At 57.5% G+C, this 20,253-nt stretch overlaps 3 protein-coding genes across 3 annotated transcripts in view; 2 read left to right on the top strand and 1 right to left on the bottom strand.

Annotated features, from left to right (window-relative positions):
* VOLCADRAFT_118534 (uncharacterized protein) overlaps positions 1–3,026 on the bottom strand; it is a gene marked incomplete at both ends in the record, with an annotated part of 4,066 nt that extends 1,040 nt beyond the window's left edge. Inside the window, 6 exons of the mRNA XM_002953864.1 lie at positions 56–89; positions 391–513; positions 1,018–1,136; positions 1,442–1,522; positions 1,703–1,864; positions 2,451–3,026. Coding sequence (XP_002953910.1) covers positions 56–89; positions 391–513; positions 1,018–1,136; positions 1,442–1,522; positions 1,703–1,864; positions 2,451–3,026 — 1,095 coding nt within the window. The remainder of the gene's footprint in view (positions 1–55; positions 90–390; positions 514–1,017; positions 1,137–1,441; positions 1,523–1,702; positions 1,865–2,450) is intronic.
* A 5,308-nt stretch (positions 3,027–8,334) lies between these two features.
* Positions 8,335–12,944, top strand: VOLCADRAFT_64294 (uncharacterized protein; the record flags this gene model as incomplete). Its single annotated transcript, XM_002953950.1, has 8 exons — positions 8,335–8,480; positions 9,086–9,229; positions 9,834–9,951; positions 10,208–10,424; positions 10,631–10,796; positions 11,124–11,310; positions 11,626–11,916; positions 12,687–12,944. The coding sequence occupies 8 exons, from the start codon at positions 8,335–8,337 to the stop codon at positions 12,942–12,944; spliced, it is 1,527 nt and encodes a 508-aa protein (XP_002953996.1).
* Positions 12,945–16,010: 3,066 nt separating this feature from the next.
* Positions 16,011–20,253, top strand: VOLCADRAFT_94735 (uncharacterized protein; the record flags this gene model as incomplete). The annotated part of the gene is made up of 8 exons (XM_002953949.1): positions 16,011–16,021; positions 16,797–17,036; positions 17,436–17,750; positions 17,967–18,088; positions 18,326–18,497; positions 19,040–19,091; positions 19,677–19,820; positions 20,227–20,253. The coding sequence occupies 8 exons, from the start codon at positions 16,011–16,013 to the stop codon at positions 20,251–20,253; spliced, it is 1,083 nt and encodes a 360-aa protein (XP_002953995.1).

The raw sequence follows: 20,253 nt of genomic DNA, 5'->3' as shown, positions 1-20,253 counted from the left end.
CCGCCGCCGCCGGCTCCTGTGAGAGCGGTTCCGTGAACTCCAGCTCAGCCTCCACCATGTCCCCATCTCCGTCGAAGTCCAGCAGCCACCTGCAGCGCCCAAAGCGTACGGCAGGCTATACTACCGTTAGTCATCCGGAACTGTCACGGCAAACGTATGGGCAACACCAAGGGACCAACATGATATTTACGGCAGTGTACGGTGGTTTGGGTATGTGTGTGTGTGTGTGTGTGTGCTAACATACCCTAACACACCCGGCAGATGAACAACCCCAGCAATAGCAGCAGCAGTAAAATCGGTAGCAGTAGCAGTGACAGTTGCATCAGCTCCTGGGTCTCAGCCCTACACCACGGGCCCCCCTCCCCCCTCCCCTACCCTCCCCTCCCCCACCTGCACCACACGGGGGGGTGGTTCCACCGCTCCTGGAAGTGCACCTCAGCTCGCACCACGAAGATGCCCCACCCCACTCTCCGGACCTGGAAGGGCGGCTCGGTCAGCACGATTACGGACGGACTGTTTACAGAGGGGGGAAGAGGGGGAAGAGGGGGAAAGGGATAGTAGGAAGGGAGGGAAGGGGGGAGCTGAAGAGGCGCAGGAAAACTGGAGGCCCGGGTAAACCTGCTGGGGCGGTAAGCATGCGGTGTGCTAGAGCAGTAGGGACGGAGAAGGAATCACAGGCCGGCGATATACCTACCACAGACCTAGCACAGACAGACAGACAGACAGACATGGCAGGAGGAGACAGTTAGGCACAAGGCAGGCAAGCTGCCGTACGGGAATATCATTGGCGGGCTTTAATGGTGCCGTACACCGTCGTGTGGTATATATCATTGGAAGCCTTACTCGCCCAACAAGTCCCCCTCGGGCAGCTGGTGGTGGTGGTGGTGGTGGTCGGGGTGGGGAGGGGCTAGAGGAGAGCGGAGGGATTGAGGGGAGCAATACTCGGGGGCATTGACCATCCGATATGGCCATCCGGACTGCGTGCATGGCCTGCACTGCAGTACCCCTTTGTCGTACCTGAAGGTCGGATGCAGGTGTACGACCACTCGCTCGATGAACTCACTTTCGTCTTCTGCGCTATCCATGCCAATGAAGAAAGTCCAGTCGTGTGTGTTTCGGTGGGAGGCGCTTCGAGACTGAGAGCAGGGTGGGGGAAGAAGGGGTGGAGTGGGATGCGGTGGTGGGGAAAAGAGATGTAAACTACTGAATGACTGCGTATTGGCATTCTGATGATAAACAGAGAACTACATACTCTTCTTCATTAGACGGACTTAAGAAAGAAGAGATCTCCTCAAAAGCCGGCGGCGGGTAAAGCTGTGCGCGAGAGGAATGGGTGGAAATCACCTGAGGTGGGTGGGTGGAGGGGGAAAGAGGAACCCCAGACAGATGCTCATCCCAGAGGCGGGTGTGGAACGGGTGGAGGGTGGGGGAAAAACCCTACCGTACAACTCGACACGTCGGAATCGGAGGCCGAAGATGCGGCGTGCGAGAGGTAGATCTGGTTGGTACAGATCTGGTCAATCTGGATACACACGCATGAGCCAGATGAGAGTCATGAGCACGATGAGGCGAGGCATAAGAGGCGAAAGGCAGCAAAGGAACACAGTAGAACCACTGGCCGATTCGGGTTGCCGTACATGCAGCGCCGTACACACGTAATAAAATATACATGTGCCTCAAGACGAAACGAAGCGCCGTGTACTCGCTTGCTCGCCTGCTCGCCGGGTGCGAGAAAGCTGTGCAGGTTGCCCACGTAGAGCTTCTTTGCGAAGGACCGCAGGGAGGCGAGCTGCGCGGCCTCCTCAGCGATTTCCGACCCGCGGGTCGCGTACGAGGCGGGATGGCGTGCCTGAACCTCCGCGGCCTGCACATTTTTTCGCACAGAAGGGCGCTTTCCTCAAAATAAATCAAAACTGATAAAGAACACAGCAAACAAATTTAAAGGATAAATAAATAAACGGAGATAAAGAGGAGAGGAAGAGAGGAGAACTATCGAGTCTTAAGACCAGACCGGCCAGGCGTTCAAGCCAGACGAAATGGGGAAAAGGGTCCAGAATGGGAAAATGGGTATTGCCCAAGAACTTCCTTGCGGGCGAGTTGGAGGGGGAGAGGGGATATCGAGGGCGGGAGGTGCTCCATGTGGGTGAAAGGGACCGTTCCCAGGAGGCAGAACCGTACGGCAGTAAGACCAGCACACTATCATAGGTCTCTGCACCCCGTCTCCCATGTCCCGGGTCCTGATCTGACCACCCCCCTCACCCTCACCCTCACCCTCACCGGGGGTAACCAGCCCCCCTCACCCCTCGCCGGGGCAGGATTCACTTTGCAATCTCTTCATACACTGGCACTGGCACTGGCACTGGCGCTAGCAATGAAACAACAACAAGTTAACAATACAAGGATAAAAGCCATGGCCGCAGCTGCAGAGGCTCTAACACAGCGGGACGTACCCGCCGGGTGTTCCCAGGCATATCCGCGGGCACCAGGCTGCGGCACAGGGGACACGAGATAGCGGCGCCGGCCGACGGCGGCGCGCCGCCCGCCAGCACCGTTGCCGTGTCAAACAGCCGCAATGCCTGACCCGTGGGTCCGTTGCTATCGCCGCCACCGCCGCCGCCGCGTTCACCAGCCGGAACGCCCGACGTGGCGGGGCGCCGCAGGCCGTTGCGTCCTCGGTTGCTGACGTCAGCCCAGCGGCGGAAGCAGCGGCCGCAAAACGTGTGGCTACACGGTGTCGTGACGGGGTCGTACAGGATGTGCATGCACAGCGGGCAGCAATCGCAGGGCGGCAGATCTCCGTCACCTTCGCCCTCGCCCCGCTCCTCCTTCTTCCCTTCCGTCGCCGCCGAAGGAACAGCTCCGAGTGCCTCCAGTGATCCGCGAAGGGTTTCGGAGCCGTCAACAGCGTTATCGCCGCTGTTTCCACGGAGGCCGCCGGTGGGTGCCAGGGACGCGCCACGTGGCTCGTTGCCGCCCATGTCCGGGTTGCCCGGGATCGCAGCTTCGGCGCGCGCGTCTGGTAGCATTATTGTGCAATACTCGGTGTGGGCAGTAGTGATTCGTTCGGAGTCCGCGGTTCCGGTGCTGTTATTGTTGTTTCGAGGACTCTGCTGGAGACGTCGTCGCTGGGCAGGTGGCTCCAAGGAGGCGTTGTTCGCGGGTGGCAAGCGGTTCATGTCGTGGGCGTCGCCGCTGACGGTTGGTTGTGCCCTTGCCTAGCTATCCCCAAAAATCGCAACCCTAGCAGCAGCGCTATAATTATATCCTTTGGCAGGTGGGGCAGCAGCTAAGGACGGATTAAAAACAGCTGATCGACTTGCGGCTGCGGCTGCGCTGCCAACCTGCAGCACAACAGCTTTGGCGAGCTTGAGTAATTTTGTTTCTATTTTCGTTGAGGTGTTCTGCAGTCAAAAGTGAAGCATTTGCGTCCTTAATCCTCGGCGACGGAACGGATTTCCTCTTTGGTTGTGAAATCGAGACAATTAGTAAGGCCTCCTTTCTCGACGCTAAGCCGAGCTCTCCCGAACGCGCGGAGCTCGCTGCTTAGGTACCCATAAAAATCGCGGTAATAGATACTGGTAATGGCAAAGATGCCGGCGCGGCAAGAAGATTTATTACGTTGAGGCACCATTCTGCGGTATACGGCATCATTATGAAAGGTGTGCCAAAACATTTTTTTCGAACCCGCGCCATCATCGGCGCCAATTCGCAGATGTGAAACTTTAGGCATCCATGAGCGTCTCGCCGTAGAAATTGTTTGACGGCTGAGGCGCAGAGCTATAAGCCTTTTTGACACGGAGTCAAGGTTCGCTCAGCACGTGATCACGTAATTATATACACTGATTAAGCACCCAACCGTCAAAATGAACAAATGCGACACCTTTAGCCGAGAGCTGCGGTAAGATGCATAACTGATCCTGGCACGGTGACACAACCCAACGAACCCAATCACAACGTTGACATGACGGCCGAACGCGCCTGGATTGGACCACTTCCAGCTGCCTTTGCCTAAACTCTTTCTGCCTCTTGCTTTGGCAATGGGCGTTCACAGCTTGCGCCGCATTGTTATACCGATATCTTCATCAACCCCGTCAATCCGCTGCCACCAAAGCTGAAAGGTTCCGAAGGGGTCTCGAAATCTCGATGACAAGTATTGGCCCCGCCAAAAGGGAGCTACACATATCAGCTCCCTCCTAGGACGACCCATGGGACCGCAGGTTCCGGTGCTGCGCATTGCTTGTGCGAATCAACTGTGACTCCTTAAGCCGCTGCTGCACCTTAAGTGACACAGAAGACATAATTTGAAGGGCTAGGCACCTTTATTATGTAGACGATACCGTCAGGCTGCTTGCACTGGGGCCGCGCCCACCCCCACACTCCTCCCTGCACGTGGCCTCCCTCCACCCGCGTCCACCCCTATATAGGCCGCACTGGTCAGCACATTGGTAGCAGAACCACCACCGCCGCACGGGAGTGTCCCCCACCGCCCCACGGAAGTCCATCCCCTTGTGGTACTGCTGCTGCTGTTGTTATTTTTTTATAGAACGTCGTTCGTTTTCCCTGCGGCGCGCTGTTCCGCATCCTCGGTTCTAGTCACCGCGGGTCGCTTGCTGCCATGTCCTGTTTTGGCCACGTGAGCTTTCCATTGAATCCAACCAATGCAAGCGCTCCACCCTCCTGGGTATCGCCTCAGGAGAGGACGCCAGCCAGCGGCCAGCTAGGCAGCACCACAGCAGCGCATCACGCCTGTAAGGACTTAAGTCATGACGTGTGTCCTAGGGAAACAAAAGCATTTATGGTTATATTGTAGCGCCGTCGTTTCCTTTTGGCCATCCGGGAACACGCCTTACCTTTGGACAGATCCGTTGGCATCGTCTCATCCTCATACCTCGGTACAGGAACCCTTTTGGGAATGTAGTACTGTTGTAGCGCGATAGCTACACAGGAATGATGAGCTTATTAAGGAATATGCGAATCTAATTATGATTATGAAATCTTATATGGCTGTCAAGGAATCGTTTATAAGAATTCAACGGAACTGAACATCAAGGATCTGTACGACAGCCTTACCGAAATCCAAACTTACTGAAATCGTCTTTGCTCACAGAACGACGGGCGGTTGTTTAGAATTCATATTCTTCACACGTTCGGGGCGCGGTTTTATACCGTGGTCGGGGCAGTGCCGGCCTGAGACAGACTTCAAGTGTCTTTGGCACTGCACCCAGCTACAACTGCCAGCCACCTGCCTGTCGCCACCCAGCTAACCAATCTCCGTACAGGGCGATGCGGGTGACCGGCCGGCTCAAAACCGGAGTGTGGTGTGTACTGCCACTGCCTTGCCTGGCTACTCGTTACCCGTGCTTTGGCAAGAGAGACCTTTCCTGACCACCATCAAGCTCCTATTGCTGTCACATTTCCAACCTCCCCTCCCCCCCTCCTCCCTCTTTACCTATACCTGACATTGCCATTCCCTTTACTTACTCCACAGCCCCCCAGGCTGCTGCCCCATGAGGCCCCACTGACACCAATAAAAACCTGCGCCTACACCTCCGCACCACCCGCCTCTAACCCCCTCACCCAGAGCTGCGGATGGCAAGTGTCACCGTACCATACACCTACTTTACCTAGTGGTGTATCCATCACGAGTACTCTGCACCGCAACCCAACATTCTAACCTCTCTACTTCCGCGGGGCCATATGCCCCCGGCTCGTCCCTCTCAGAACACACCCCTCACTGCTGTAGTAGAGCATTCGAGCCTCTCAACTCTCGATCGCTATTCGAAACGCTTTTTTCATCTGAATCCTATTACTGCCCCCAGACCGTGTCACATTGCACCCCCAGTCAGGTCACATCACATCACATCGCGGACCGCGATACATCCTGCCGTATAGGATACAGCCGCCCCTCCCAATGCCAGCAAGCTCGACCTAGGCCCAGCCCTCTCTACCCCCTGACAGGCCGAGAGCGGGTCCGGTCCCGTACTCTTACACGTACGGGTGCCAGGCTAGCGTCCATCGGCTTCTTCCTATCCGTCGCCAACCCCCCTGTCGCCGGTCACGACCCTGGCGCCGCCGCGGCGTTGCCCTCCAGCCCCAGGTACTGCTCCAGCGCCCTGCGCAGATCCCCACCCGCCAACCGTAACACCCGCTCCGCCGCCTTCTTGTCTCGTAGCTCCAACTCCGCCGCAAGCAGGTCCACGTCCTCCTTGGATACCTTAACGGCCGCCAACTCGCGCTCCCTGGAGTGGGTGTGGATGTGTCGAATGTGCAAAGGTGAGGGTGCGAGCGTGGGCGCAAAAGGTGATAGGTGATGTCGGAGGCCCGCACATGTCCCAGCCCCCCATGCAGCAGCCTCCTTGCAGGGGCCTCAAGAGACTCCCTCAGCTCTCTCGTGCTTCCTCAGGCCTGGGCGGCGGGGGCCGGCCTCAGGGCTCCCACATCGCAGCGCCACATCGGCCACATGCACACCACTGCACCCCATTCAGTCAGTAGAGTGCCAGAGCCCCCCCCCCCGGTAGTGCTTAAGCCGTCGTCAGGGATAACGGGGCTGAAATACAACCCCCTTGCCACTAGGGCTCTGAGCGGCTATCCGTATCACGCAGCGCGTGTGTGGCAGCACAAGGAGGTCCCAAACGGCAATGACCGCCGCCAGATGCCACGTGCCGCTTAGCGGCAAAGCGAGTTACCACCATCACTACGCGGGCGCGGTGGAACGCACCTCTGCCGCTCCGCGTCTTTGCTTGCCTTCTGTGCGGCAAACAGCGCTTGCATGGCCTGGGGAGGATGAAGGGAAATCAGGTTGGGAGCCGTACAAATAGCAAGCGGTGCGTATTGGGAAGCAATGGACCGGTAGTTCGGTAAAAGCTGAAAGTAGCGACCGTAAGGTTGGTGTGAGGTAAGAGATGCTCAGGCGGCAAGGTAACGCCAGGCAAGACCCCGTCTCTGCAGGCCCGCGGGCTGGAGAGTGGCACAGGCCCTTCCCCTTCCCCATTGGTGATAGGCTTAAAATCCGCCGCGTCAGTCAGCGAAGCCGGTGCTCAGCAACGACCCACGGGTCGCCAGCTCAATGAAGCGGCGTGTTTCTTGCAGGCCAGACCGCTCGGCGGCACTGCATGTAGAAGATGCGCGTGGCGTTGCCGGATGCGGTGCAGTGGTGCCGCAGGCCGGGTCATGAATGATGGAATGGAGGCACGTCCACACGAGAGGCTAGGCCTGGGAACGCGCTCTGCGTGTCGCCATTTCAACTTTGCGTCTTTCTGAGTTCACCTTGCCACGCAAGTAGAAACGCCCGTGCGCGGGCCTTTCATTTGCATATCCACAACAGCTCCTTAAGCAATGCGTGTAAGGTACGTGCCGGGTTTGGTCAGCTCACACAACGTGCTAGATTGCTAACGCTGGTTGATTGCCCACCTGTGCAACTTTGCTCTCGTCCATTTGACGCTCCTCGGGACCCTGCGGCATCGGTCAGAGAAGTGGTCGGGGAGTCCAAGGCAGGTCCGTACACGTTTATCAACGACGCGAAGGACAAAGCTGCCATTATCAGGCTACACATATGATTCCCCTGCTAGGTTCAACGGCTCAGATCGGACATGATCAACGGGTTGGCCTGCCTTATCGGTCATCGACTTCAGGGCCGCCGCCTGTTCACGCCCTTGTCTGTCCTTGCTCGCTAATTCCTCCTGCTCTTGCTCGTTCTCATCACGTTCATCATCCGCCATCTTGACGATGTGTTATCAGTCAAGCTATGCGATCAGTTGCTCAAATTGGCTAGCGTGGACGAGCCTCGCAAACGTCGCCAGACTTGGTTATTAACCTAAATTCCTTTTTGCAATTATATTGGCGTGCATCAGAAACTGATCGTTACTCAATTACATTTGCTGCATCAAATTCGTACGCCGGTCACACCGTAGGCCAGTCAATCCTTTTTCTTCTTTGCCCGCTCGCAGCTCCGCAAAAGGGTTTCTTATGTAAATTTATGGCGAAGCTGCTATGAGCTTAAGGCTTGAACGTTAAGCCCTACTTGGGCAGCTTGACTGCAGTTATCACTTGTTTAGGCTTTGGACTGGGTTAAATCAAGGGATTAAGGGGTTGGAAGTGCTGCGCGTGGGGGATAAGGACGTTTGCGAAAAGGGAAACAGTGCGAGGCTGCTGATCGGCCGTTGATCATGGCGAGATGGTCAAGGATCAAAGCAAGGCTGCGAACGACAGTCGCCAGGTTCAAGGCGAAAGCATTCGTGGTCAGGTGCGAGGCAATGGCTGTGCGCCTGGCAGCAGCTCCACATGTGTGCGCAGACAACCCAGCCGCAACCGTATTTCTCCCCGCATCCTAGGACGATGGAAGAACAGAGGGATAAATCGGCCAGCGGCTTTGAAATGCACAAGGTACTCGGGCCCTTCGACCTCATTATGCTGGGCATCGGTTGCATTATCGGCGCTGGCGTGTTTGTGCTAACCGGCGTGGCTGCCGCCAAATATTCGGGGTAAGCGTAATCGTGCAAAAGCCCAGCCGATCCTGGGCCTTGCACTGTCCGGGTGCTGGCTTTTGTTGATTGTTTTGTGGGCGGGTTGGGGGACGTCACGTCTGCGCCGGCCGAAGCCGTTTTGCGAACGTATACGCGGCTGCCGTATGTTGATGAAGGGTACGAAGTGGGTCTGGATTTCACGGCAAACAAATGCAAGTCCAACAACATTGGGCAGGTTTGAACCCATGCGCTGAGTGACAGCGCGTACTAGGAATGCCAGCAAAACACAAAGTACATATCGCAGCCTTACGTCGCAAATCACTAAGAAACCCAAACCCAAACCCACATGGAAGATCCAGATTTGTGGAAAACCCAAATGCCTTATGAACCTCAAATCCACAATAAATTGAAACCTCAGGGAGGAACAACTTCTGGGAGGAAAAAATTTAACTTCCCCCGAAACCCAAATTCCATCTCAGGAACATATGGCCTGTTAAGGCCTCTTTACTGCAGAAGTTCACCTTTACCGTCACCCTCACCCTCACACTCAACCTGTACCTCAGCCCTACTACCTTATCCGCATCCTAGAATCATTTTCTGCCGTGTTGCGCTGTGCTGCGCAGCCCTGGTGTGGTGCTTTCCTATGGGTTGTCCGCGCTGACAGCGATGCTGACGGCCTTTTGCTACGCTGAGTACGCCGCGGAGTTGCCGGTAGCTGGTGGGGCCTTCAACTACATCAGCATGACGTACGGCGAGTTTGCCGCCTGGTAGGGGCAGGGGCTGTGAGGATGTGGGAGAGCCTGTCGCTGCAGCTGCTGTACTGCTGGGACTTTATACTCTGCATTTCCCTTTTTCCTTACTCGATGAAAACAGTTGCTGTTTTCCTGAGGGGGGTTTGGGGGCGGGGGCCGGGGGCGGGGCTGGCCTAGCCAACTCTTGGGATTGGGCTGGTCGTACCGGGTTCCTCGAGCACCTTGGGTCGGACAGTGAACTGCAGGCAGATGACCGGCAGCGGAATGATGTGGACCGCTATGCGACCGACCCTATGCAAGGGGGACGGGGGAAATACACAACGGACGGGGAAAGGGAAGGGGTCGAGCACGTGAACAGCGGGCAAGGTGATGGCCACCCTTTTTCCTGCGTAGGGGGCCCTACTTCGAATCATTATATAAATATACAAAACTCCCAATCGGTACGTCCCAGGGCAACCAGCCCCCTGATCCCGTCTGACTTGGCCGTTTCTTTCCCTTCCTGCCCCGCCGGCCATCTTTGGGCGTCGTCTTTCCCTCACCCTCACCCTCACCTCTATCCCCCAACTGCTTGGCCGCCTGCATGGTTCCCCCCGCTCCCCCCCTTTTCACGTCCCGCCAGGGTCACCGCATGTGACCTCATCCTCGAGTACACCCTGTCGGCTGCGGCGGTGGCCAAGGGCTTCACTTCCTACACAGCAGCGCTGATCGGCGTCAATGTCAAGTACCTGCGGCTCCAGGTGCGGGGCAGTCGCGGGACATGAAGAGGGCCGTGCTGGGTTGTATGATATGAAACTGAAATCGCGAGTAAGGAGCATGCTGCTGTTGCTGCATCAGCAGCACGTGGCCGGATGCGGCATTTGGTCTCTTGTACCCTCTTGGTGCTGATTTCCCTCGCCGCATGGATTGTAACAACAGTAATTATTTCTAATTACAACCTCCCCACAATATAACCTTCCTCCGCCCTTTTCATCCTCCTTTCATTCTCTCCCACAGGCCTCGGTGTTCACCCTCGACCTGCCGGCAGCAGCCGCTGTAGTGGCCATGTCCTTCATCCTCATGCGTTCAACGGCGGAGTCCTCGGTCTTCAACGTCATCGTGTCGGGGCTCAACGTGGTGCTCATCTTGTTCGTCTTGGGCGCGGGCTTCCCCCACGTGAACTCGGACAACTACTCGGACTTCATGCCGTTTGGCCTGCGCGGCGTCTTCACAGGTAACGTGGGGGCGCGTGAGGTATATGTGGGCGCGCGTGGGGAACGTGTGCCTGTGTTGAGTGAATGTGGGGTACATGTGGGTATGTGTATATGTTTCGGGGGTAGGCGAAAACGGCGTGTGGTGATTCGTAGTTATTCGTTGCACACTTCTGATTGTTAGTTATTCGTTGCACACTTCAACTGCACGACAACTACCTGGTTTCAGGCGCGTCGGTGGTGTTTTTCTCATTCATCGGATTCGACACGGTGGCCACTGCGGCCGAGGAGGTCAAGAACCCGGGTCGGGACCTGCCCATTGGAATTGTGGGCTCCCTGTCCATCTGTACGGTGTTGTACGTGGCCATGTGCCTGGTGATTACCGGCATGGAGAGGTAAGGGAACCCTCGGCCGTCCAGGGATGTGGCCGAGGGCGGCTAAGGGTGCCTGAGACTGGCCAGGCATTGGGAGAACAAACCGAACCGCCGACTAGACGTCCGGGCGTGTCAGGCTGAGGGATGATGTACCTTTCCCTTTAAAGCGGACTACAGGTTACACTGTGCCCCTTGACTAGCCGCTTGACTTGGCCGGTGCGCGTACACCCCGATGCTTCCATTCTCCTGTTACCGCGACTGCTAACGCTATGCCGTCGCTGCTTCTACACTGGTGCTCATGTCGCTGGTGCTGCTCCTCCCGGTGCTCCCCCTGGTTCCGAGTCGCAGCTACAAGACGATAGACCTGAATGCGCCCTTCGCGGTGGCGTTCTCCAAAGTGGGGTGGAGCTGGGCCCAGCGGGTGGTGGCCGCGGGGGCGCTCACCGGCATCATCACCAGCCTGCTGGGCTCCCTGCTGGGGCAGGCGAGGATCTACGTGACGCTGGGAAGGCAGGCGCTGGCGCCGGCGTGGCTGGTGGGTTGGTGGTTCCGTCAGCGGGGCGGTGGGTCAGTGGGCCGGGCGGGAAGCATCGTTGGTCTCTCGTTCTCAAGTGCTTAAAGAAGCTGAAGCTTTAGCAGCAAGCAGCGGGGCCGCATGATGGTGCTGGAGGTGGTAGATGCGCCTATCAAAAAGGGGGGAGACCGAAGAGTGCAGCAGCAAGCCTGGAAATTTCAGGAACGGATGTAAGGGATGACCTGAGCTCGCGACTTCAATTTGCCCGCGCGCAATCACGCTTTCCCCCTTCCCTTTTTCCCTTCCTCCTTTGTTTCCACCCTTTGCATTATTAAGGCCCGAGTGCACCCAGTTCGCGGCACCCCCGGCAACGCCACCATAATTACTATGTTCACGGCCGGCTTCCTGGCGCTCTTCATCGACATTGAGCTCCTGGCTGAGCTGGTGTCCATCGGCACGTTGGTGGTGTTTTGCTCGGTGTGCTCGGGGGTGCTGTTTCGGCGCTACCACGTGCATGGCTCGGGGGAGTCGCTGCGGCCGCTGGCGTGGCGGCTGGGTGGCATTGTGCTCAGCTCCGTAGGCTTTTCGGTAGCGTTTACGGAGGAGGCGCCCATAGCCGTGTATGTCGTGTTCCTAGGTGAGCAAGCGGAGGGGATGAGGGAGTGGAGAATGGGCGGGTCGTGACACGGCGGCGGGGTCAGGCCTTCGCCACTGCCGCCGCCGGGGCGCAGGGGTGCAGGAGGTGGGGTGGGGTGGATGGAGGGGGTGTTGTGTTGCGTTGGGGGGATGGGGCGCTTGCATGTGAAGGCGGAAGGAAAGATCGCAGGACACTGAGATAGGGTGAAGGAATGGGTTGGTCAGAAGATTAGGGGACAAACCCGCAATGCCACTCCCAAGAGCCGAAATGCGTAGAGACGGTCCCATGGGTCACTCGGTCACTCGGCCCTTCGCTCGTGTTCCCCGCAGTGATGTGGCTCGCCATTACGGCGTCCTTTCTGATGCTGCCGGTGCGATACATGCCCCAGGTAAGGGTGCAATGAACTGCATGGTGCTAATTCTGGCTGTGCTTGGCATCGCATGGCTGTTCGCCCCTGTTTGTCTGCCTGCATGTTTGTCGGTGCCGCGCCGCTGCGTGAGGCCCCATGAACCTGATCTTGGCCTTGGCCATTGGAGTGCTCTCGTCTGAAGAGTCGTTCGGGCCTGGGTTCGTTTCCACCTTCTCCCCACCCCTCTCTCACACACACACACACAACACCACCCACGCAGGTATGTTCTAGGCGGGATGGCAGCATGGCATGGCTACCTCCTCCCCCTCCTACCCACCTCTGTCCTACCTTGGTCTCCGTCCTTTGCCCCCTCCCTCTCCGTCTCTTTCTGCTATCTGCTTCATCCGCCAGTGGTTCGCCTTACCCTGCCCCCGCTTCTCTCTCCCCACCTCCTCCCCTGCTCTTCAGGTGTTCCGCTGCCCCGGCTCTCCCTTCCTGCCCTCCCTGGGAATGCTGGCAACCCTGCACCTGATTGGCTCGCTCGGCTGGCCCGCCTACGTGAGGTGGATTGTGTGGTTCGTCCTGGGCACCTCCGTGTACCTGTGCTACGGAGTGCACAAGGCGCAGGTGCGGAGCGGGAGAGGACAGCGGGGACCCGGGGGGCGATGAGGGGGGGGACACATGCGGGTACGGTGGAGGAGAATTACGATGATAGGATACTGGCGTGGTGGTGACAACGGAGGGATTGCGGGGACGGTGGGAGGGCTGCGGGAAGGCAGGGGGCGAGTCTGGGGTCACGCAGCGAGTGACCCTAACGCATCCTCTCATTCGCGTGGGGACGGAGAACGTCGTAAGCAAGAAAACCTAAGACCCATACGATCCATAAGAAGGGACGGGGCGCGAGGCAGAAGTGGGGGCGGGTTAGGGGGGAAGGTGAGTGAGGGAGCATCCCCTGCCATGTGGATGTGTGTTGGTAAGTGGCCAGTGCTGACAGTCAGTGAGGAAAGCGCGTGCGAATGGGGGGGAAAGAGGGCTGGCTGGGTGTGTTGCAATCGGGCGGATGGAGGCCCGCGTGCGCGGATTCTAAGCCTTTGGACATGTTGCTCTGTTCGGCCACCGTCCAGTGGTTAGTATTCCTGTCCTGTTGCTGTGCCCGCTTTAGCCTCTACCTGCTTTTTGCTTGTGGGGCCTTCCCTGAAGCCGTACACACACACATACGCGCGCGCACACGCAATTGTTTATTCCACACGCGGATCAATTTACGTTATACATGTATCTGTACATACGCATAATTTACGTACTTTTAAATCGAAACACCACACCGCGCGGCCGTACGACATGGCTACAGCCGGGGCGCGCTTTGCTGCAGCATCACCACCACCACCACCATCATCACCACGATCGCCATCATCACCACTACCAGCACCACCACCAGCACCCGGAGCACTACCTTCGTCAACACCATTCATCACTTTGAGAATTTTAATTATTGCGGGCGCTACTGGACGTCCATCACGACAATGATGACGATGACGACAACTGGGGCGCAATTTTTCTCTTTGGCTCACCCTGGCTGGCAGCCTTTCCTCTACGCCTTCACTCCGACCTCTGGTCTGTCTCCTCCTCATCTTCCTCCTCGTCCTCCCCTTCCGCCTCCTCCCCTTCCTCCTCCTCCCCCTCCTCCTCCTTGTCCGTCTTCTCCTCCTCCTCCCGCCTTCCATTTCCCCTCTTCACCTACTCCCTTCCCTTCCACCTCTCACGTCTACATCTCGACCTTCCTCACTCCCGCGCCGCGCGGTTTCACACGCACACACATACACCGACCATTACAACGTAAAGGCGCGCAGTTCTTTATTGGGTTTTTATTGGCCATTTATGATTTAATACATGTACATGGACAGAGTCATATACGTGTAGACACAGGCACATGCACAAGCACATCGCGCAATGAGGTTGTTGGTTGTCGGTTGCGCCCCCGCCCCACAGCCCCAGAGCGACGCCTCTGTGGCTCGCAGCTCGGACTCAGGCGTCCCGCTGCAACAGACCCTCATTAAGCCGACCGACAGCAGCAGCCCCGGAGACTCGCCGCCCGGGGCACCGGGCACCTCATCCCGCGGCGTCGACAGCGGCGACGTCATACTGGCGACCGATGACGTCATAGGGCCGCTGAAAACCACGACACGTCACCATCGCCACGTCAGCGGCGGCAACGGCGGCGGCAGCGCCTTTACCTCCTCAGGGCCTCAGCTCCTTGGGGGGGGAGGAGACGGAGCCATCATGGACGATCCGACCGGCTTTGGCCGCAACGGAAGCGGTGCTGCCAGCCGCGGCGGCAACTCCAACAGCCATCCGCTTGCGTACGGCAGGCCGTACGGCCTGCCATCGGCGGGCGACGCTGAGCTGGAGATGTCGCTTGGGCCCGGCGGCGACGTGACGCCGGCGGCGGGCGGCACGGCGGGGCCGGGGTGGCGGCTGGGGTCGGCGGCGGCCCTGCCGCACGGTACCTATGTCCCGGGCGCTTCGGGCCCTGGCGGTGGCGGCGGCGCTGTCGCCCTCGCCGGGCCCACTACGGGCGACAGGATTGGGCTGTTGGGCTCCGAGACGGTTCGTTCTGACACGTCCGGCATGCGTTCCTGGGCAGGGTCGGCCACGTCGGGTCGCGTTGTGGGAGCTTCAGGGAACAGCCGAGCCCAAATCTAGTTCGGCTGCTGCTGCCGGGATGTTGTGGGGCTTAGGGTGTTGTGAGTTTCTCTCTAGCTGGGGATTTATGATTTGTGTGGTGCCGTGCAGTGCAGTGCAAGGGGGGACCCAAAACGCCCTGGCGCTGCCCTGCGCCGTTTCGGTGTTTGTCGCTTGTCCTATCTCTATCCTTCTCGATTACTTACCTGCCTAATCATAATGGGGCCGCCTTTTTGACTTTAGACTAACGATGTACAACCTACGATTTTTACTGAGTTTTTCTTCCTTTTTCGTGAGCGATCGTGAGCAAGAGAGATGCTAGACCAGCACCAGCCACGTCGCACGCCACCCGTGCAGTGGCATGGCCTTAAAGAGTATCCCTTGCGAGTGCATTCTTTTCGTGTCTGCATGGGCGTGTGGCGCATATATACGTATGTATGTTTTTGTGTGAAGTAAAGGGGGAATATAGCTTCACCCGTGGCCCCCACTGGCCTGGCAGTCCTTACTTTTCCCGATGGTTCGGGACACCCTCATCCTTCGCACCAGGTATGGCCGGCTTCTGCCAAGTCACAGTGACTTTCTTTTTCGGGTTCGGCACCCACCGCCACCAGCACATCCAGTGGAATGGAATCGACCCCCGGATCAACGGCGGCGTCCTCTTAACTCCACTCTCCTGGTCGGCTCGAAAATCACTATAAAACCGGGTCCGTGCATGGGGTTCGTGCATCCAACCTCTGACAAACTCGAGTCGGGATCGGAACCTGGTCTGGAACCTTCCAGTTTGCTATGTCTGGAGCCGGGTCTGGAACCTTCCAGTTTGCTATGTCTGGAGCCGTACATTACGAGCGAGGCAGGAGCCCTGGGGAGGGGGACTGCGGGGGCCCCTCTTTTTAGGGCGGAGGGCTTTCACTCCGACCTAGGGTCATCTGACCGAATATGCATTTGTTTAGAAAAGGTGCGCATGTGTGCCTCCGTTTTCACTACAACTTATACATGCATGAAAGCAGGTTGTCAAATATTTAAAATGGGAAGGTAGATGTGGTACGCGCGATTGTCATGGAATTTGGGTGAGCTGGAGGATATGGAGGCGGCGGTTTTCTGTGCAGGTGGAAAAGGGAGGAGCATTGCAGATTGGGGAGCTGGGACTTCTGCATCTGAAGGTAGGAAGGACCGCATTATCGTGAGCATAGTTGCACGTAGGTGCCCGGTTTCATGAGAGAATTTGTTGTGCCGTCGTGCGAGTTCGTAATGGCAGTGCCATTTTGGGCGAACGGGGCTGCATAGAAGGCGATATGAGACGTAAATGAGAAAAATATTTTGTCTAAAATTTGTTCAGATATTGAGAGTCGTCGTCATCCATTGAGGTGTAGTGTTTTCGTGCGCCCGGTGTACGGTGTTGCTACCCGTTTACGCATTTTGGGTTACCCATCAGGTACCTGGGGACCTGTATCGGTTGCTGTTTGTGCTTGAGTTTCATTTCTTAACAACCTGTAAGCGATGTAATCGTAAATGCCGATCCCGCTCGACTTGCTCACGTCCCTTTCAAAGTGCAAAGAATGCAGATAAGTGAAACATGGATCTCCAAATTTTTTCGTCTTTCATTTATATTTCTGCTTGCCATCGGCTGCCTACCTTACAACTCTGTGCAAGCGGAAGTTGCATCGACAGCTGAAACTAAAGCTGATCGCCTTCGTTCCTGCTATAACAAGCATTACAATGGAACCGCCAGTGTCTTTGAGGACTTCCTCCGGGGCTTTAACACCAGGTAGCCGGCCGACGAACTGTCCATCGACTCCTCGATTCAACCTACTTGACAACTCTTAACCTCTTATACGTTTTCAGCCTTTACTTGCATGAGGTATTTGTCAGCGCAAAGCGATCGGAGCTCCCGATGACCGTCTTCGTCGGTGCGACTCTGGAGCGACTGGCCGCGCTGGAGGCTCAGTGCCGAAGTTACCCGGGGCCCCTCTCCGCGGCCATCTACGTCCCCCTCTTACAAATTCAGCATGGTCCCCAGCTTACTTCAGAAAACAGCGACGTGTTGGCCAAGGCAACTGCGAGCATCAGGAAGGTGTTTGAAAGGTGCGGCCAGGGTTTTACCCCGCACACGAGCCCTGCCCGGCTCCTCTGGCTCCTTCCACACACAACTTCCCGACTTCCACAAACAACTTCGTTGACACCTGTCGAGGACCACACCACCACATCATCATCATCACACCACCACACCACCACACCACCACATGAATCTTGCCATTCAAAGCATAGTATTATGGCGCTTACATGTCGTGTAAGCGCGCGCGCGCGTGTGTGTGCGTGTGTGTGTGTATGTGTGCGTGTGTGTGTGTGCGTGTGTGTATGTGTGCGTGTGTGTGTGTGTATGTGTGCGTGTGTGTGTGTGTAGTGAGAGTCTCTCATACTTAAGCCAATACCACCCCTCTCCCTTACCCCGGATGCATCATCTCCTGCGCTCTCCTCCTTCAGCTTCGAATTCGGAACAACCATATCCACGTCAGCAACAACTTCTCCATCATCGTCATCAACATCGCCAACACATACAACAGCAACCGCTCCCGGCACGAGCTCCTGTGCCTTGACCGTGCTGCTCCTGTACGAGGTGGTTGCGGACCCGCCCCTCGCCGGCCTCGTGCCCATCAACACGCTGCGCAACGCCGCCCTGCTGGCCGCCTCCACCCCACTGGTGGCCATGATCGATGTGGATCTGGCGCCGTCAGAGAGCCTGGGGGCAGAAGTGCTGAGACCCTTACGACTAGGCGGAGGAGGCGGAGGAGGAGGCAGGTGCGCTTCTGTGGAATTGAAGCTAAGAAGCAGTGAGTGAGCGATTGTATGATGTATGTTTGCTTGTTTGTTCATCCGGCTACGACCACCACGTTTTCCCCTCCGCCAACACCACCAGCACCTGTCACTGCGGCTGCGGCTGCTGACATCACCGCACCTGCCGCGTACGACACCACTGCCACCACGTCACACCCACCCCACCCACCCCAATCTCAGTGTGTCCGAGCTGCTTCGTACATGCTCCCAGCAGCGGGCCGTGTGGGTCCTGCCCGCCTGGGAAACCCACAAGCGGCTTGGCAGGGAAGAGGGGACGCGGGTGGCGCAGATGGCACTCAGCGGTGAGTGTGCGTGTGCGTGTGAGTGTGTGGTGTATGGTGCGTCTGTGTGTGGTGTGTGCGTTTGAGAGGGGTAGGAAGTGGGAGGAAGGATGGGACTTCGCCGCTGCCGTGTGTTGTGTGTGTGTATGTATGTGTGTGTGTTTTCCCCCTTTCCCTGCTTACCATGTCTGTCTCCGTGCCCACGCTCCAACAGAGGGCGATAACCCCCCAACCCTACTCCCCCATCCCCGTTTGCAGGTGACAAGGTGACTCTTCGGCGCTTCCAGGCGGACGAGCTGATCCACTACTTTGCAAAACTGGCGTACGCCCGAGGCCACGCCGCCACCAACTTCAGCCGGTGGCTCGACTCCGACGTGCCGTACACTGTGCCGTACGAGGTCAATTATGAGCCTTGGTTCATTGGGAGCAGGTAACGGCTACAACATTACGTTCTCTTGGGGCATCTGGTGTTCGTTGGATGGGTTGGTTTGTTCAGTTAGTTCAGTTGGTTACGGCTACAGAGGTGGTGTGGTGGTTGTTTGACTGGCCTCCGAGTTACCCGCCGAGACCGCCTCCGGGGACCGCGTCCAGTTCCAGTTCCGTATGCCACATCAAACTGCTAATGATTAATATTATTGTAATTGTTAATTATTATATTATTATTTATTTATTTATTTATTTATTTATTATTTATTTATTATTTATTATTTGTTATTACTATTATTATTATTGTTGTTGTTGATGTTGATGGGGTGTTACATTGTGGGCGGCTCGTCCCGAGAAAGGACGAGCACCGTCGGGGGCCCTGACCGGGGGCCGAAACACAGCGCAGGGGTGGGCGTTGCTGTTATGGTGATGATGGCGATGATGATGACGACGTGGTGGCTGTCGTTGCTGCTGCTGCAGCAGCTCAACCAATGTCCGTCCAACATGTTTTTGAAGGATTCTTTCCCCCTACCTGCCCGCTATCAGGGCGCTGATGCCGCCGTACGATGTACGATTTCGAGGGTACGGCTGGAACAAGGTACAGCAGGTGGCCCTCGTCGCGATGTCCAACTTCACCTTCTGGGTCCACCCACATGCGTGGCTCGTACACAGACCGCACGAAAAGTCGCAGGGGCAGCAGCTGTACGGCGGCAGTAGCGGCGATGGTGGCGGCAGAAGCGGCGAAGGTGGCTACGGCGCTGTCCGGCAGCGGCAGCAGGAGATGGCCAACCGGCGACAGCGGGGCCGTGATGAGGTGCGTTTAAACCCCTCAACCTCGCAGCCCAGCTCGACTTTTAGTTTCCGTTAACTGCCCAGATTTGATAGGTACCGTAAGTCTTTGCAGGCATGCAAGTAATGTTTTTTCGTTTTGTTTTTTCATTTTTCTCTTTCGTCGGAAAAGCACGGCAAGCGGATATCATATCCCTTCATGTACGATATACCCGTACACCTCCGTACAGCAACAGGATACCCTCACTCTCAGTTTTTCATGACCCGTGGCCCCCCCCCTCCCCTTCGCTCCCTAACATCGCCTCGCCTCCCACCGAGCCCTAAGGTTATCGGTCGGTAAGGTAACCGACCAGCCAGGCTGCCCCCTCCCTCCCCGCGGTGTCCCCCCCCCCAGGTTCGCGTGTGGCAGGGTGTGTCTGCCAGTGTGGGTCGTCTGTTCCACCGGCGGGTGTCCGCACTGCGCCACGTGTCCATCCGGGACATGCGGCGGGGCACCTACGTGGCGGCGGTGGACCCCCAGATTCGCCACTGCAGGGGGGTGCTGCCGTGGTGGCAACGGGAAGGGGGAGGGGGAGGGGGGGAGGGAGGAGATTGGGGAGGGGGGGGAGGAGGAGGGGGAGAAGGGAGAGAGGGGGGAGGAGGGGGAGGGAGAGGGGAAGGGGGAGGGGAAGGGGGAGGGGGGCAAACGAGCCAGCACTAAGTCGCGCTTCTGCTGACCTGGGTGGGTGGGTAGGTAGGTAGGTAGGTAGGTAGGTAGGTAGGTAGGTAGGTAGGTAGGTAATGCTGGGCTGGCGGCGGTGTGAGAGCCGGCCCCCTAAGGTCGGGTCGTTGGGGGTGCTAAGGGAGCGGATGGGAGAGGGCGTGGGGCGAATTACACTGACATCTGAGTGGTGGCCATGTACGGCGTGTGTGTGCGTGTATTCATCAGCTGGTTGGCCCCGCAGGTGAGCTCAGGTCCGGATGGCGTGTGA

This window comes from Volvox carteri (assembly GCF_000143455.1).
Source record: "Volvox carteri f. nagariensis unplaced genomic scaffold VOLCAscaffold_39, whole genome shotgun sequence".
Lineage (NCBI taxonomy): Eukaryota > Viridiplantae > Chlorophyta > Chlorophyceae > Chlamydomonadales > Volvocaceae > Volvox > Volvox carteri.
Note: the sequence above shows the minus strand (reverse complement) of the source record. Positions and strands in the feature narration are given on the sequence as shown.